Genomic DNA, 18,101 nt, shown 5'->3' on the forward strand with positions numbered 1-18,101 from the left:
GCTGCCAGACCTGCTGAGCTTTTCCAGCCATTTCCGTTTTTGTTTCTGATTCGCAGCATCTGCAGTTCTTTTGGTTATTATTGTCCACAAAGTCAAGATGTTTCATTTGGTGACATTGTTGGCCCATGGAAATGCTGGTGAGGCAACCAACTTTCAATTCTCACCTCAGCATAGTCTTCCCATGCTTTATTGATTGTGGGCTGCCACATAATTGCATTCACTGAAAGGTCCTTAACCAGTTGGAATGGAAACATACTGTGGAGGTGCTGGTGTTGGATTGGGATGGGCAAAGTCAGAGGTCACATGTCACCAGGTTATAGTCCAACAGGCTTATTTGAAATCACAAGCTTTTGGAGCACTGCTCCTTTATCAGGTGAAATGGAAACATGAGAGAGCTCCAGTTTGACACTGTCAATGTGTGGATGCCACCTCTTGGAATGCTGCAGTTCAATGCATGAAAATTACCAATGTTAAGGGTTGTCTCTGTTTGAAAGAGAATTGGCCTTCACGTCCAGATTCTTTCTTGCTGTTGCTAATCTGATCTGCTATACGAAGCTATTTTATTGGTTTAGATATCGAACGTGCTTGCTGCTGTTTGGGGTTTTCTTGTTGCTGCCTTATTAACAAGAGTAAGAAGTGTTTGTCTTGAAAAAAGATAAGGTTGAAAGGTGCTTCACTCCAAAAGCATGATGACAATCCGTGTTCCGCAGTCTGAAGACTTGAGCATGTTGTTGCCTTGGAGCTGGAAGTTGCTTGCTTTAAGGTTTTAATTTTTTGAGCATTTAATCTCCTACTGAGAGAGGGCTGCACTGTCAGCAGTGGTATCTTGGGGAGGAGCTGTTAATCTGAGATGTTGCTCACTAAAATGGACATGAAAGAGACTATTTTAAAGAAGTGGAGTTCTCCCATTGTCATGGTCAATATTTATTTTCAATTAAAATCATCAAAATGGATTTGCTGGTTATTTCCTTTATTACTTTATAGGCTTCAGACAGTGTTTCCTATTTTACGGATGTGTTTTATTGTACATTACCTAATGTTACAACATGCAACTTTAATAAAGTCGCCTTTCATTATAAGTGCAAGTGTAGCATTTGATTTGTTTAGATTGACAGTTTTTCATATGTGTAACCTGCTCTTCTGCTTCACATAGGGATGGCACGACTGATGTCACACGGACAATGCATTTTGGCACTCCATCCGAGTATGAGAAGGTATGTGATCTTGTTGTGAGCACCAGTGTAGCATTGACCAGATAACTGAGCTTCCAAAGAATTGCAAGGTTATACACGTCTGGGAAAGGCTTCTCTTAAAAATTGAAGGCTGAGGCGTGACCTAGTAGAGGTCTTTAAAACTAATAAAAGATTTTGATAGTTGAGATTTGTGGGTTTCAACCAGTGTGCAGTGTCAAGGTGAGAAGAGTGCTGTGTAATTTTCAGGAAGCAGCTCTGCTTTATCTGGTACCGTGTCCGTACCCCAATTTCCTCCAGAGCCTCTGTGTCTAGAAAGTACAGTAGTGGTGAGAGCATGGAATTCACTGCCTGTGAAGGTGTTCAGGTGGATAGCAGGGATGTGTTTATGGGGAAGGCAGATCAACACATGACAAGAGGGGGAGGTGAGGGTTTTCTGAAGAGCTAAGTAAAGAAACATAGGAGAAGGTTTGACGGCATTATAAATGAACTGGTTACTTGAGCCTGTGCTGCACAGTCAAAGTAATTTTGTGTGATGCTATTTTTAACATCAATTTTGATGTTTTGACCAGATTTTGTAACCATCTTGAGAAGCTCAGTGATTAACATTACTATAATTTGGTATTGAAATAGGATAATATTCTCTATCCTGTATGCAATGTAATTGGATGTATGTGATTATTTTTAAAAAGAGCTTTCAGAACTTTCAGCAACTATAACGCATGTTTGTGCTGACGTGTGGTTTATTTGCCCTCTTGTACTCAGGAATGCTTCACTTATGTGTTGAAGGGACATGTCTGTTTGGGTTCAGCGATTTTCCCAAGTGGTACCAAAGGTAAGATAGCTTGGTGCAGATAGCAGTATTATGAAAAAAACTAATCTCTTTTACCTGTGTAAATCTTGGGGCTGAGTGGAATTGGGGGTTGCTGGGGACATGAAGTTAGGATTGACTCGCTGTGTGGTGCAAGGTGCTGTTTTTATGGTTTATTTCCTAATGATTGTTCCTGTTTAAAAATAAGAGTGAGAAGATTAACCCGTGGATAGTGTTGGTTTGGAGACTTATTCAAATACTTGCACTTCTACAAGAAGATGATAGAACATAGAACAATACAGCACAGAACAGGCCCTTCGGCCCACGATGTTGTGCCAAGCATTTGTCCTAGCTTAAGCATCTATCCATGTACCTATCCAATTACCGCTTAAAGGTCACCAATGATTCTGACTCTGCCACTCCCACAGGCAGCGCATTCCATACCCCCACCACTCTCTGGGTAAAGAACCTACCTCTGACATCCCCCCCTATACCTTCCACCCTTCACCTTAAATTTATGTCCCCTTGTAACACTCTCTTGTACCTGAGGAAAAAGTCTCTGACTGACTACCCTATCTATTCCCCTGATTATCTTATAAACCTCTATCAAGTCACCCCTCATCCTTCGCCGTTCCAACGAGAAAAGGCCTAGCACTCTCAATCTATCCTCGTACGACCTATTCTCCATTCCAGGCAACATCCTGGTAAATCTCCTCTGCACCCTCTCCAAAGCTTCCACATCTTTCCTAAAATGAGGCGACCAGAACTACACACAGTACTCCAAATGTGGCCTAACCAAGGTCCTATACAGCTGCAACATCACCTCACGCCTCTTGAATTCAATCCCTCTGCTAATGAACGCGAATACACCATAGGCCTTCTTGCAAGCTCTATCCACCTGAGTGGCAACTTTCAAAGATCTATGAACAAAGACCCCAAGATCCCTCTGCTCCTCCACCTTACTGAGAACCCTACCGTTAACCCTGTATTCCACATTCTTATTTGTCCTTCCAAAATGGACAACCTCTCACTTGACAGGGTTGAACTCCATCTGCCACTCCTCAGCCCAGCTCTGCATCATATCTAAGTCCCTTTGCAGCTGACAACAGCCCTCCTCGCTATCCACAACTCCACCAGTCTTCGTATCATCTGCAAATTTACTGACCCACCCTTCGACTCCCTCTTCCAAGTCATTAATAAAAATTACGAACAGCAGAGGACCCAGATCTGATCCCTGCGGAACTCCACTTGTAACTGGCTCCAGGCTGAATATTTACCATCTACCACCACTCTCTGACTTCGACCGGTTAGCCAGTTCTCTATCCGACTGGTTAGCCAGTTCTCTATCCAACTGGCCAAATTTCCCACTATCCCATGCCTCCTGACTTTCCGCATAAGCCTAACATGGGGAACCTTATCAAATGCCTTACTAAAATCCATGTACACTACATCCACTGCTCTACCCTCATCCACATGCTTGGCTACCTCCTCAAAGAATTCAATAAGACTTGTAAGGCAAGACCTACCCTTCACAAATCCGTGCTGGCTGTCCCTAATCAAGCAGTGTCTTTCCAGATACTCATAAATCCTATCCCTCAGTATCCTTTCCATTGCTTTGCCTATAACTGAAGTAGGACTAACTGGCCTGTAATTCCTGGGGTTATCCCTATTCCCTTTTTTGAACAAGGGCACAACATTCGCCACTCTCCAGTCCCCTGGTACCACCCCCATTGACAGTGAAGACGAAAAGATCATTGCCAACGGTTCTGCAATTTCCTCTCTTGCTTCCCACATAATCCTAGGATATATCCCGTCAGGCCCGGGGGTGCTTGTCTATCCTCAAGTTTTTCAAAATGCCCAACACATCTTCCTTCCTAACAAGTATCTCCTCTAGCTTACCAGTCCGTTTCATACTCTCCTCTTCAACAATACGGTCCCTCTCATTTGTAAATACTGAAGAAAAGTACTCATTGAAGTCGTCTCCTATCTCTTCCGACTCAATACACAGTCTCCCACTACTGTCCTTGATCGGACCTACCCTCGTTCCCGTCATTCTCGTGTTACTCACATACGCATAAAATGCCTTGGGGTTATCCTTGATTCTACCCGCCAAAGATTTTTCATGCCCTCTCTTAGCTCTCCTAATCCCTTTCTTCAGCTCCCTCCTGGCTATCCTGTATCCCTCCAACGCTCTGTCTGAACCTTGTTTCCTCAACCTTATATAAGCCTCCTTCTTCCTCTTTACAAGACAATCAACCTCCCTCGTCAACCAAGGTTCCCTCACACGACCATCTCTTTCCTGCCTGACAGGTACATACATATCAAGGACACGTCATATCTGTTACTTAAAAAAGTTCTACATTTCAACGACATCCTTCCTTGATAGCCTATGCTCCCAATTTAGGCTCCTCAGATCCTGTCTTGCAGCATCGTATTTACCCTTCCCCTCATTGTAAAACCTGCCCTGTTGCATGCACCTATCTCTCTCCATAACCAAGGTGAAAGTCACAGAACTGTGGTCACCATCACCAAAATGCTTACCTACTAACAAGCCCATCACTTGTCCCGGTTCGTTACCAAGTACCAAATCCAATATGGCCTCCCCTCTGGTCGGACAATCTACATACTGAGTTAGAAAAGCTTCCTGGACACACTGCACAAACACCACCAATTCCAATCTACTTGATCTAAAGAGCTTCCAATCAATATTTGGGAAGTTGAAATCGCCCATGACTACTACCCTGTGGCTTCTGCAACTTTCCAAAATCTGTTTCCCAATCAGCCCATACTACCTCCAAAGGCAGATCCCCCTCGAACTGCCTTTCCGCAGCCGTTATACCATTTCTAATTAGCAAAGCCACCCCCCTCCATTTTTACTACCCTCCCCAATCTTACTGAATACGCACTTGAACCCATCTCTGTGTCCGCAAATATTCCCTGTCAGTGCTACCTTCTCCACAGCCTCCCTACATTCTTGGACATCCTGACAAACAGCTAGCCTACTTGCTGGACTACAAGTCCGGATCCCATCCCCCTGCCAAATTAGTTTAAACCCCCCCGAAGATTGCTAGCAAACCTACCTCCCAGGATATTGGTGCCCTTCTGGTTCAGGTGCAACCCGTCCTGCTTGTACAGGTCCCACCTTCCCCAGAATGCAGTCCAATTGTCCAAATACCTGAAGCCCTCCCTCCTACACCATCCTTGCAGCCACGTGTTCAACTGCACTCTCTCCCTATTCCTTGCCTCACTGTCACGTGGCACCGGCAACAACCCAGAGATGACGACTCTGTCCATCCTAACTTTTAGCTTCCAGCCTAACTCCCTGAGCTCCTGAATGACCTCCCCACCCCTCTTCCTACCTATGTCGTTGGTGCCAACGTGCACCACGACTTCTGGCTGCACACCCTCCCCCTTAAGGATTCTGAAGACACAGTCCGAGACGTCTCAGACCCTGGCACCCGGGAGGCAACAAACCATCTGAGAGTCTCGCCCATGTCCACAGAACCGCCTGTCCGTCCCTCTAACTAAAGAGTCTCCTATAACTAGCGCTCTCCTCCTCTCCCCCTTTCCCTTCTGGGCCTTAGAACCGGACCTCGTGCCAGAGACCCGGTCACTGCAGCTTACCCCTGCTAGGCTGTCCCCCCCAACAGTATCCAAAGCGGTATACTTATGATGTTAAAGCTATTTGTTAAAAGCCATATCTAATAAGGAGGAAGGTTTCTTTCAGCTAAACCAAGAAATTTTTAAACTTTTAAAAAATGCTATTGACATAATTGAGATTTCGGCTGAATTTTAATTTGAAATTGTTTGAACTAAAATAATACCCATCAAACTTTGAATTTAAACTGTAGAAATAGATTTTTTTAAAAGAAAAGTATTGTTGCCTTAACTGAGGATTAAATTGGCCTGGTTGGGAAAAGCTGTCAGTAGTTTATAATTGTTTGGGGAGAAGGTTCTTGTGTGTTCAAGTCCCACCTTGTCCAGTGGTATATCACAATGTGTCTAAACAACTCCATTTAAATTTCAGTTAAAATTTTAGATCATCCAGGTTTTAGCGGGGAAGCTATATACTCATGTTACTCGTTTCCAAAATGCAGATAGACGTGTGAGATGGTGGGATTGCAGAGCTGCGAAATAAAGTGGCAAGCCACAAAGACGACAGAGTATTAATGTAGTCACCTGAGTGCAGAGTGCAGTGCATACACGACGTTAGCTTCAGCATAACTGTGTCTTAATGGGAAAGTGGGTTTGGGCAATTCATATCAAAGCAAAATCCTTCAGATACTAGAAATTGGAAACAAAAGTGCAAAATGTTGGAGAAACACAGCAAGTCAGTGAGTTTGGAGAAGAGTTGTAGCTCAGGTTGAGGTTCTGGATACAGATTTGCTCGCTGAGCTGGAAGGTTCGTTTCCAGACATTTCGTCACCATACTAGGTAACATCATCAGTGAGCCTTTGGCGAAGCACTGGTGTCATGACACACTTTCTATTTATGTGTTTAGGTTTTCTTGGGCTGGTGATGTCATTTCCTGTGCTGATGCCAATTCCTTGTTGATGGTGTCATTTCCTGTTCTTATTCTCAGAGGGTGATAGTTGGGATGCAAATTGATGAGTTTGTTGATAGAATTTCGGTTGAAATGCCATGCTTCTAGGAACTCTCATGCAGGAACTGGCATCACCAGCCCAAGGAAACCTAAATGCATAAATACAAAGCATGCCATAACACCAGTGTTTCACCGGAGGCTTATTGCTGATGTGACCTAGTATGCTGATGAAATGTCTGGAAATGAACCTTCCAGCTCAGTGAGCAAACCTACATCCACAGCAAGTCAGGCTCTGGAGAGAGAAAAACAGTTAGCATTTCCACTCCAATACGACTTCATTAGAATGTCTTGATTTTTTGTAAGGATTTTAGTAAAAGATGAAATGTGAATTCTGGTGCATTTTAGCTTGATGTTTACATTTTAGCATCCTTGCTGTTTTAAACAGCTGAATAGCTTCTGTACTCGAAATGGCTAAGCAGCTGACCAACCAGCTACAATGTTCCTGAATACTAACCAGAACTCAGGACTTCAGTATCCTCCAGCAGTATAGCCTGGTCCAGTCTCTCACATCACCTTTCAGTTCTGGTCACGCCTTCCCCCACCTTCCCCAGTCTGTGTATCAAGGTGTTAAGTATTTGCCCCTGCTCATGCACCAGCAACAAACACTGATAACGAGCTCTGAACATGGGGTATATTACACGGTGCTTCGTACGTGGGTATAAGGAAAATGGAAGCTGTAGTAACAAAGGTCTAACAGGTGGGGTGGGGAGATCCAAAGTGTGGCTGTGAAATTTCAGAAGTGTTTGAAGAAAATACTGCACAGAGGATCAGCTGAAGGAGAAAGGAAACTTTTCTGGGGGGAGTAATTTACAGATGTAAACCATGATTTTAAGCTCTGGCCAGCCTGGAGCCCTGTATAAATATAATTGTTGGACAAACAGGGCAGTATGGACCAGAGAGAATGCACAGAAACTATTGCATTGACATCTTTCTGTTTTGTGAGCTCCTAATTTTCTTCATTTATCAGGACTATAAAGCAGATCAATGAAACCTATTTTGAGACCCCATCTACCACCCCCTGAGAAAAAGAACAGGAAATGACATCACCACAGGAAATAACATCACCAACCCAAAGAAACCCAAACATATAAATAGAAGCAGGAATCATGTACACTGCTTCACCAGAGGCTCCCTAAAGATGTTACCTAGTAGGGTGATGAAATGTCTGGAAATGAACCTCTCAGCTCAGCGAGCAAACCTACATCCAGAACCTCAACCTGAGCTACAAATCTTCTCAAAACTCACTAAGATCTATTTTCTTTTCTAAGAAACACCTTATTTAATAGGGCCCCACAATCATACCTGGTTCAAATCCTGTGGAACATCAGTGTTCTGTAATGAATTTCTGTCAAAGGCCAGCAGCCCCCAAATGTCTTTGTAGAGGAGCATCTTTGCCGTATGAGTCGGGTCATTTGGAATGTTCACTTCTGCTGTGCTCTTCTCTGCCAGGACACCTTCTCGACTCTTTTGCAAGAGCAACCCTTTGGGATCATGGATTAGATTACCTGCATGGAACGGGTCATGGAGTTGGATCTTTCCTGAATGTCCATGAGGGGCCATGCAGTATTAGTTACAAAACATTTGCGGATGAGCCTCTTGAGGCTGGAATGATTCTGAGTGATGGTGAGTGACGGTGACACACGAGTTGAATTATTGCCACATCTGATCCAAGCCCAGGTGAAAAGGCTGTTGATGCTCCACAGTTGAGAGAAGTCTGCAAGAGTCTGACACGGGCAAGTGCAACTTGTTTTGCACTTTGCGTTCTTTTGTGAGTGCAATTGTTCGGTCTCCCTGAAAATACACAGTTGACTGTGTATGATGGATGTGAACAATGTATTAACCATCTGTGTGTGTTATACAGTGATACTGCGTAAAAATGAATTTTAAAAAATATCCACAAGAGATTGCAGTATTGGTTTTCTGTCAGCAGATGCCAGTATATCATAATCTTTGAATCACCGATTATAATCAAGATTTGCCTGAGTTCTTTTGTACAGACCCCTTGTTATACAAATAATTTTTGTTTAAAATTTAGTTCTACAACTTGACAGCTATCCTTCAGTCTCTTTCACTCTGTGTTGCACTGACAAAAAACATAGAAATTAGGAACAGGAGTAGGCCATTCGGTCCTGTAACCTGTTCTGCCATACAATATGATTGTGGCTGATCATCTAATTCAGTACCTTACTTCTGCATTCCACCCCCCCCCCCCCACCATATGCCCTTTGATTCCTTTAGCTCTCAGAACTATATTTAAGACCTGCTTGAAAACATTGAATGTTTTGCCCTCAACCAAGGTGTGTTGCAGAGAATTCCACAGACTTACCACACTCAGAGTGTAGAACTTTCTCCTCACCTCAGTCCTATATGCTTATTCTTAAACTGCACATTCTTAAACTGTGATCCCTGGTTCCGAATTCCATGGCCATCAGGAGCATTGTTGCTAAGTTTACCTTGCCTAGCTGTGTTTCAATTTTATTGAGTTCTTTGAGATTCCCCGCCATTCTTCCAAACTCCAGTGAATATAATCCTAATCACTCCAGTCTCTCTTCGTACATCAATCCCACCATCCTAGGAATTAGTCTTTATAGGCCTTCATTTCACTCCCTCTTGGCCAGAACACTCCTCCTCAGAGAAGGAGACCAAAACCGCTGGCAATAATCTAGGTATAGTCTCAACAAGGTCCTGTACTCTTCCTACTCTTTGTTCCTGTCTGCCAACCAGTTTTATATCCATGTCAGTACAATGCACCTAATCCCATACACTTTAATTATACATGCTAATTTCTTATGTGCGACCTTATCAAAAGTCTTCTGAGAGTTCAAGCCCTATCCACAGGCTCCCCCTTATCAAATCTTTGATCTTAGTTACATCTTTGAAAAATTCCAGTTGATTTGTTAAATGTGATTTCCCTTTCATTAGTTCATGCTAATTCACTATTTCAACATATTCACTGCCCAGAGAATTTCTCATAATTCAGTTTTTCAAGCTCTTTGGAATTTGCATCAGTTTTAAAATGCATATATTACTTTTAAAAACAGCAGACAACAGGGCAACTGTGGAGTCAAGGTGCAAATGAGATCATCCATTTGGAGGGGAATGAAGAAACAATCAGAAACATGGATATGCAGATAATTTTGTTGATTAATTTGCTGTCAGATTAATTATAATCTCATTTTCCAAAAATATGATTTAAGTATGAAGTCATGACCCCCCTCTAAGGTGGTTTCTATCTCCAGGATGGACAATACAAGCCCAGTCATCAAGATGGTGACAGAGTAGGGCTCTATTTTTCTCTTGTTTTTTTCTGTTTCCTCTCTTTGCCTTTACTTACCTCTTGGCCTGAGCTCAGGTGGCATCAGCGGCGATGGGTGAGTCCCTACTTACTTATGTGGGACATGTACGGGACCTAGCATTGGAATTGGCGGCTGCTATGTTGGCGGAGGTGACATCAGTGAGGTAGGCCCACTTTTGGAAGATGGCGCCTGAGGATTGACAACTTTGTCATTGATTGACTCTGATGCTGGCGGTGGCAAAGTGGAAGCGGAAGGGCATCATAGCAACATTGACGAGGTTGGCCCAGCAGTGAGAGATCAGACTCTGATGTTGGTCAGTGTGGCAGCAAGACAGCGATCGAGGAGAATCAGCCCAGTGATGAAAGATGGAGCCTGAAGATTGGTGACTTTGATGTTGGTTGGATCCAGTGTAGATGGTGGCGAGGCATTGGAGAAGGGACAACAGTGAAGATGTTGCTGATGATGCGCTGGCTCAATACTGATGGACTGTCTTTAAGCTTTCTCTTTTTATTATTTTTAATCTGTTCAAAATTACACTGGCTCATGGTGACACTGCAAAAGCTTTTCACTGTATTTTACTGTTTTTCTCACTGTAAAATACATGTGACAATAAAATCATTCATTTATTGATTCTGTGCTGGGCGGTAGGAGAGGGTAACTAAAATAGGATGGTATCCAGATCATCACTGTCCCATACCTGCCCACCATGGGTTCACCTCATTAATACAGGAGTGGGTGGGGGCACACAGAAACCAGCAGCCTGTCTGCTATATTTAATAAATAATTAAGCATCAGTTGACTCCAGTATTATCCAGCCCATGCCATCATATAGTGGGTGGGCAGCATGATTTTATTTTTATCAAAGTTTTTAAACAGTGGGGCACTGTCTTTGGAACGTGGCTTTTGCCCATTGGGATCACTCTCTCCCAAGAAGGCATTTACCCTTCTGTTTCATTTAAATTTCATAACCTAGTCACCCCTATTGCCCTCCTCAACTTGGTGGGAAACAAATCCCCCAGCCCATCCCCTGACCTACTCCACTACAGAATCCACTGGCTCCTTCCTGGGCTTGCCTGCAGTACCAGCTGTGCCCAGGAAGGAGCTCTGGCACTATTGAGCTAATTATATTGGCCTGTGCCACCAGAGGATGGGGCAACTCTCCCCTACCGCCCCCCCTCGCCCACCCATCAGTGAGGGGTTAAAGTCCAGCTCTTGCTCCCACTTCCCTTATTACCCCCCTCCCCTCTGTTCCCACACCCCAGTTAAAGTCCAATGTGTCAAACTGTGGAGAGCTTATGCCCTAAATGTCAATTCTCCTGCATCTCGGATGCTGCCTGACCTGCTGTGCTTTTCCAGCACCACACTCTCGACTCTGATCTGCAGTCCTCACTTGTCAATCCACCTGATCCTGTCACTGCTGCAGAGTGGACCTTCTCTTTGCTGATCAATATCTGAGTAATATCTGATCAATATCTTACTTTGGAAAAAAGAATACAAACATGGACTACTTTCTAAACGGTGAGAAAATTTGTAAAGCCAAAGTACAGAGGGATCTGGGAGTGCTAGTTGAGGAGTCTCTAAAGGTAAACATGTAGGTTGAGTCCGTGATTAAGAAAGCGAATGCAATATTGTCAATTATCTCAAGAGGGTTGGAATATAAAAGCACTGTTGTGCTACTGAGACTTAATAAAGCTCTGGTTAGGCCCCATTTGGAGTACTGTGTCCAGTTTTGGACCCCACACCTCAGGAGGGACATACTGGCACTGGAGCATGTCCAGCGGAGATTCACACGGATGATCCCTGGAATGGTAGGTCTAACATATGAGGCACGGCTGAGGATCCTGGGATTGTATTCATTGGAGTTTAAAAGATTAAGGGGAGACCTAATAGAAACTTACAAGATAATACATGGCTTAGAGAGGGTGGACGCTAGGAAATTGTTTCTGTTAGGCGAGGAGACTAGGACCCATGGACGCAGCCTTAGAATTAGAGGGGGTAAATTCAGAACAGAAATGCAGAGACATTTATTCAACCAGAGAGTGGTGGGCCTGTGGAATTCATTGCCGCAGAGTGCAGTGGAGGCCGGGACGCTAAATGTCTTCAAGGCAGAAATTAATAAATTCTTGATGTCACAAGGAATTAAGGGCTACGGGGAGAATGCGGGTAAGTGGAGTTGAAATGCCCATCAGCCATGATTGAATGGCGGAGTGGACTCGATGGGCCGAATGGCCTTACTTCCGCTCCTATGTCTTATGGTCTTAAATATTTACTCATGTGGGTGAGCAGTCTGTTCCCCTCCATCAGTGTCACTCCGTACCCTCAGGGATCTCTCTCTGTCAACTGCCTCTGAACACCAACTGTTTCATATGTGGACCAGCTCATGTTTTCTCTTCTCCTTCTCTGATTAATTGTCATTGGAAGCTGTCCCTTTATTGGTAAGATATCTCAACTACCTTACTCTGATTTTGACCTATCATCATGTCATTTTTCTCCAAGTTCCCTTTTTTATTGCCTTAAGGTTTGCACATTCTGTATTAAAGTATTTATGAAATATTACGCACATCTAAGAAGTGAGGTTCCTCCTGTCAGTAGCTTGACTTATTAAAAAGAAAGTGAGTTTTAAAAATGGAATTTTTCACAGGAGGTATTTTGTTCCCACTGCTCCAACTCCTGCATCAACAAGTCAGAACCAGTCTCTCTGCTCAGTAAAGCAGTAATAATGCAGAGTCAAACTTGATGGTCAGTTCAGCACTTAATAGAAATGTTACTGATCGAGGAATGTGATTGAGATTGTTCTCAGTCAGGAGTTGACTGACTCAGCTTATTGGCATGAATTATTTCAGAATGTCCTTTCCTTCCAACATCCCCAACCCCAGCACAAGTAACTTGAGTTTTCTAAACATAGGAAAAACCTAAGGAGTGGAAATATATCTAGTCATTTTAACACTTATTTTTTGTGGCTGTTTTTAGTATTTGTCATGTTTTTAATATTCCTTTTGTTTGATCTTGCTGGATTTCAGGATATTCCTGGGTTAGTCCTGTCTGACAATCTCCCATGTCTAATGCCATTCATCTCATTGCTATTTTGTGGGGTGTATTTTGCTGGCAAAATATCTGTCTGTTCCTCCGTAATACACTTTGGAAGTAATTGTGATATGTGAAGTGTTTCAGGTTGTCATTAAGTGAAGTGCATAAGTCTGAGACTTAATCTATTTTGATTCTGGGTGTCTGACAGAGCAAAGCAATCAAGTTTGCATTGTGAAGGTGTGAACAGATTCCCAACAGACTAAATAAACGATATCGCACTATTCAACGATCAGCTTTTGAAAATCTACAAAATTCAATTGCATTATTAATCCTTATGAGAAACACGTTCTTTATGTCTGGAAGATACAATAAACATACATGAGACATTAAAATGTATTCTTTGCATGTAAAATTAAGGGTCACTTTTGCAGTGGCACTTATCACTTGTAGTTTTAATGTCAGCCACCTCTGTCATTTCCTGTCCTCCTTGGGTCACATGGTACCTGTTGTGACCTACTGTGAATTATATGTCAGTTGTTTTCATTCTGTGCAAGGAGATCACATTAATGGGGTTTCACCTCAGCATATACAAAGAGACACTGACTGAAACCGTGGTGTGGTTGGGTTAGCTCTTTCACAGAGTCATAGAGCTGTACAGCACGGAACTAGACCCTTTGGTCCAACTCGTCCATGCTGACCAGATATCTTAATCTAATCTGGTCCCATTTGCCAGCATTTGGCTCACATCCCTCCAAACCCTTCCTATTCATATATTCATCCAGATTCCTTTTTAATATTGTAATTGTACCAGCCTCCACCACTAGCTCTGGCAGCTCATTCTATACATGCACCACCCTCTGTGTGAGAAAATTGCCCCTTAGGTCCCTTTTAAATCTTTCCCCTCTGAACCTAAACCTATGCTCCCTATTCCTGGACTCCCCACTCCAGGGAAAAGACCTTGTTTATTTATCCTATCATTGCCCCTCATGATTTTATAAACCTCTATAAGGTCACCCCTCAGCCTGTGATGCTCCAGGGCAAACAGCCCCAGCCTGTTCAGCCTCTCCCTGTAGCTCAAACCCTCCAACCCTGGAAACATCCTTGTAAATCTTTCCTGAACCCTTTCAAGTTTCACAACATCCTTTACTATTTAACATTGTTGTTATTACACACAGTTAACGGTTATTCCTGTTCTATCCTTCAACGTTACTCCCTCGTCCTATTCTGAAATTGCCATTTAATGTGCATACAGCACTACTGGAATTAGTCTGCTAGGTTATTTGTATTCTGTCCTGTCTTTCTTAGCTTCTGTTTTCAATCTTGTCATTCAGACTGATTATCCAGGGCATTCAAATCTGCTTCTGCCAGAGTGACCCTAACTTTCATTTGATGAGATAGTATGGGCATCGGATTGTGCTAATATTGCAAGCCTTGCCTGTTCGAGGAGATGAGGTTGATTCTCTTCTCTGGGTGACCGTTAGAGTGATGGAGCATGGAAACAGACCTTTGGGTCGAGCCAGTCCATGCCGAACATAATCCCAAACTGAACTAGTCCCACCTGCCTGTTCCTGGTCCATATCCCTCCAAACTTTCCCTCATCATGTACCTTTCTGAATGTCTTCTCAATGTTCACTCCACATGTGAACCTCCCTCCGTGTTAAAAATTTGCCCCTTGTGCCTTTTTCTTAATCCCTCTCCTCTTGCCTTAAAATTGTGCCCCCTAATCTTGAAATCCCCAATCATTATTTTATGAACTTGCATAAGATCACCTCTCAAGCTGCTATGCTACAGTGAAAAAAGTCCCAGCCTATCCAGCCTTTCTTAATAACTCAACCTTCCATATTCAGCAACATCCTGGTAAACCTCTTCTGAGCCCTTGCTAGCTTACTAATATCCTTCCTATAAACTGGGTGACCAGAACTGGATTCCAGACATGCTGAGATTCTGGTAGTTGTGGGGATATCATGCCTGATGTATTTCACGTCAAGCTCTAGAGGGCTCAATTGCAGTCAATTGTCGTAATATGTTCCATTTTAGGATATTATGCAATTTTGCAAATTAATAATACATTGCAAAGTAGTGCATTAATGTACCCAAGGCTTTGTGGAAAATTGGAAACAAATGGAGGTGAACTGTTAATGCAGCAGTCATCGAAAACATGTCTTTCAAATTTTTTGCATTTCATTATGTTTCCCAGCTAGGCATCACTGATTGCTTAATTATATGAGCATAGATGATTAAAATTCATGTTACAAAAAGGATTCCTATCATGGACAGGAGTGCTTTGAATAGACCATAATGTATAACTCAGCATGACCTTAAAACAGCTTATTTGTTTCATTGTTATCAAAGCTAATAGTGAGAAAATGAGACAAAACATTAAAACTGAATTAGCAATACCTCTTCTGCTCCTCATGCAGTAATAGCCATCTGACATAACTAATGGGAACAGTGTTTTGATATCTGTAGGACATTAACTATAAATCTCTCTATTTTTAGAGCCTGGCTATTATGAAGATGGCAGTTTTGGAGTGCGTATTGAAAGTATTATGCTTGTAGTTCCTGCACAAACCAAGGTAGATTATCCTTTTTATTTTATTTTCAATTTGAATCATTTAATTTTTCACATGTGGACCATGACTAGAATCCTGCTCAATGCACACGTTGCCCTGTCTTCATGCTTTCAAAGTTCATTTAATCCACTCTGCAGCATCTGCCCAGTTTTGATTTTATAAAGCTCAGAATTTGTTTGCACATGGTCAGTGGTGAAAGAGAGTGTCTTGCTCTGTTGGATAAAGGATTCACATCAGGTAATGCTTGTTCAGTTGCCGCATGGATTGGAACCAGGTCAATTTTCACTGTTTCAAATTCCTATTTCCTGCAGCTGCTCTCTGTATGATTCCTGAAATTGATGGTATATTTAATGCAAGAATTATGACTGGTTTAGTCTTACAGGCTTAATTGATTGGAGGCTGCTCAAACTTTCTCTTGGGAGTATTCAAAGTGAATCTTTTCTCTATTGATGTGGGAATGGTATGAGCTTGAATTTGAGCAGTGCAGGAACACTGATCTCCCAGGTTTTTAAAACAAGGCTATGTTAGCATTGAAGTTAATGAAAAGAACAGGAAGCTCCTTCATGTTTGTCTCTTGTAAAAATGAATTATTTTGCAAAAGACTCAAATTAAATATTTCTACCAGCTTCATTAGATCTATCATGGCTGTTTTTAAACCATTTATCATTTCGGTCAGGTCAATAATGCACCTGAATATAGAAACTCTAGTGCTCCCCATTCCATTAACTGTAGGATGTTTCTGCTTTATATCTAACTTTTCTGCCACTGACCAGTATTTTATATTTGGAGGAAGGTCTATATGAGCAACTTTATCAACGATTAAACAATGAACAGTAGAAACAAAAATGATGCTGTCAGTGCTCACTTTTTTTCAGAATGATGTGGAGTTGCCAGTGTTGGTCTGGGGTGGACAGTCTGAAATCACACGACACCAGGCCATAGTCCAACAGGTTTATTTAAAATCACGTGCTTTCAAGAATGCTGCTCCTTCGTCGGGTGATACTTTACATCATGAACCTCCACATCATGGCTACCTTCCAAATTCTAGAGAGGAAAGACCTAATTTGTCTCATCTCTCTTCATAACTTTAACCCGTAAAGCCCAAGTAGCATCCTTGTCAATTTGTATTGAACTCCATCCAGAGCCAAAGCATTCTGACTAAGGTGTGGTGCCCAGATCTGCTCACTGTATTCTAATTGAGGTTTAACTAGAGTTTTGAGTAATTTTGACATTGTGTCTGCATCCCAGTACTGCAGCCCTTTAGATATGCAGGCCAGCATTCCATTAACCTTCCTCACTGTTTCCTGCACCTGTTTGTTGTATTTTAAAGAGCTGTGCACCTGAACACCCAAATCCCATTGGATATCGACTGTCTTTGACTTTGTGCTTTCTAAAAATACTCTGGTTAATCCTTTTGTGGTCTGAAATGGGTAACCTCACACTTGCTTATATTTAAAATCCATCTGCCACAGCTTTGCCCATTCACCTAATCCGTCAATATCCTGTTGTACACTGTCTACAATATTGCCCAATTTCCAACCATTTACCTTGCCACAGATATTACAGTATTAAAGGCCGCTGACTTTTATATGTTCCACATGGTATACAACACAATAGATTAATTAAGACCATAAGCTATCAGAACAGAATTAGACCATTTGGCCCATTGAGTCTGCTGTGCCATTCGATCATGGCTGACATGTTTCTCAACTCCATTCTCTTTCCTCCTTCCCGTTACCCTTGATCCCCTAACTAATCAAGAACCTATCTGTCTTTGTCTTAAGTACTCTCAGTCACTCAACTTCCAAAGATTAACTATCCCCTGGCTAAAGATGTTCATCCTTATCTCAGTTCCAAAGGTTTGTACCTTCACTCTGATGTTGTTCCCTCAGGTCCTAGTCTCTCCTACTAATGAAAACATCTTTTCCATGTCCACTCTATCTAGACCTCTCAGTATTCTGTAAGCTTGAATAATATCTTCCCCTCATCCTTCTAAACTCCATTAAGCAAACTTCATCTGCACCCCCTCTAATGACAACATATCCTTCCTTAAATACTGGGCCCAAAACTGCTCATAATATTCCAAATATCGTTCTGACCAGATCCTCATAAAGCCTCAGCAGTACATTTCTGCTGTTGTATTCTAGCCCTCTTGAAATGAATGCTAGCATTGCATTTGCCTTCCTAAACAACACTTGAGTCTGCATGTTAATCTTAACTGAATCCTGAACTAGGACTCCCAAATCCCTCTGTGCTTTAAATTTCCAAAGCATTTCCCTGTTCATAAATTAGTCTACGCCTCTGTTCTTCCTACCAAAGTGCAGAACCTCACACTTTCTATCTGCCACTATGCCCACTCTTCAAGCCTGACCAGGTCTTATTGCAGCCTCCCCACTGCCTCAACGCTACCTGTCTCTCTACCTGTCCCTGTGTCATCTGCAAACTTAGTAACAATGCCATTAGTTCTTTTGTCTGGATTGCTAATGTATAATGTACCTGTATTCTAAGAATAATTTGTAAATGTAACCCTACAAATTAGTCAAGAGAGCTATGTTTCCAGAGACATGCTGTTATGGTGAGATAGGAGAGTGGAATTGAGAT

At 42.4% G+C, this 18,101-nt stretch overlaps 1 protein-coding gene across 4 annotated transcripts in view; it reads left to right on the forward strand.

Moving 5' to 3' along the window:
• xpnpep1 (X-prolyl aminopeptidase (aminopeptidase P) 1, soluble) overlaps window positions 1–18,101 on the forward strand; it is a 102,366-nt gene that overhangs the window by 74,494 nt on the left and 9,771 nt on the right. For 3 of the 4 annotated variants that reach the window (XM_087998716.1, XM_087998717.1, XM_087998715.1), the window contains 4 exons: window positions 1,154–1,214; window positions 1,956–2,025; window positions 8,054–8,227; window positions 15,427–15,503. In XM_087998716.1, coding sequence (XP_087854842.1) covers window positions 1,154–1,214; window positions 1,956–2,025; window positions 8,054–8,227; window positions 15,427–15,503 — 382 coding nt within the window. The remainder of the gene's footprint in view (window positions 1–1,153; window positions 1,215–1,955; window positions 2,026–8,053; window positions 8,228–15,426; window positions 15,504–18,101) is intronic. The other variant, XM_087998718.1, reaches the window with a different exon arrangement.

The sequence above is a fragment of the Chiloscyllium plagiosum genome, unplaced genomic scaffold (genome assembly GCF_037043375.1).
Source record: "Chiloscyllium plagiosum isolate Xiang-an unplaced genomic scaffold, Cpla_swu_hap1 HiC_scaffold_22, whole genome shotgun sequence".
In the NCBI taxonomy this organism is placed as follows: domain Eukaryota; kingdom Metazoa; phylum Chordata; class Chondrichthyes; order Orectolobiformes; family Hemiscylliidae; genus Chiloscyllium; species Chiloscyllium plagiosum.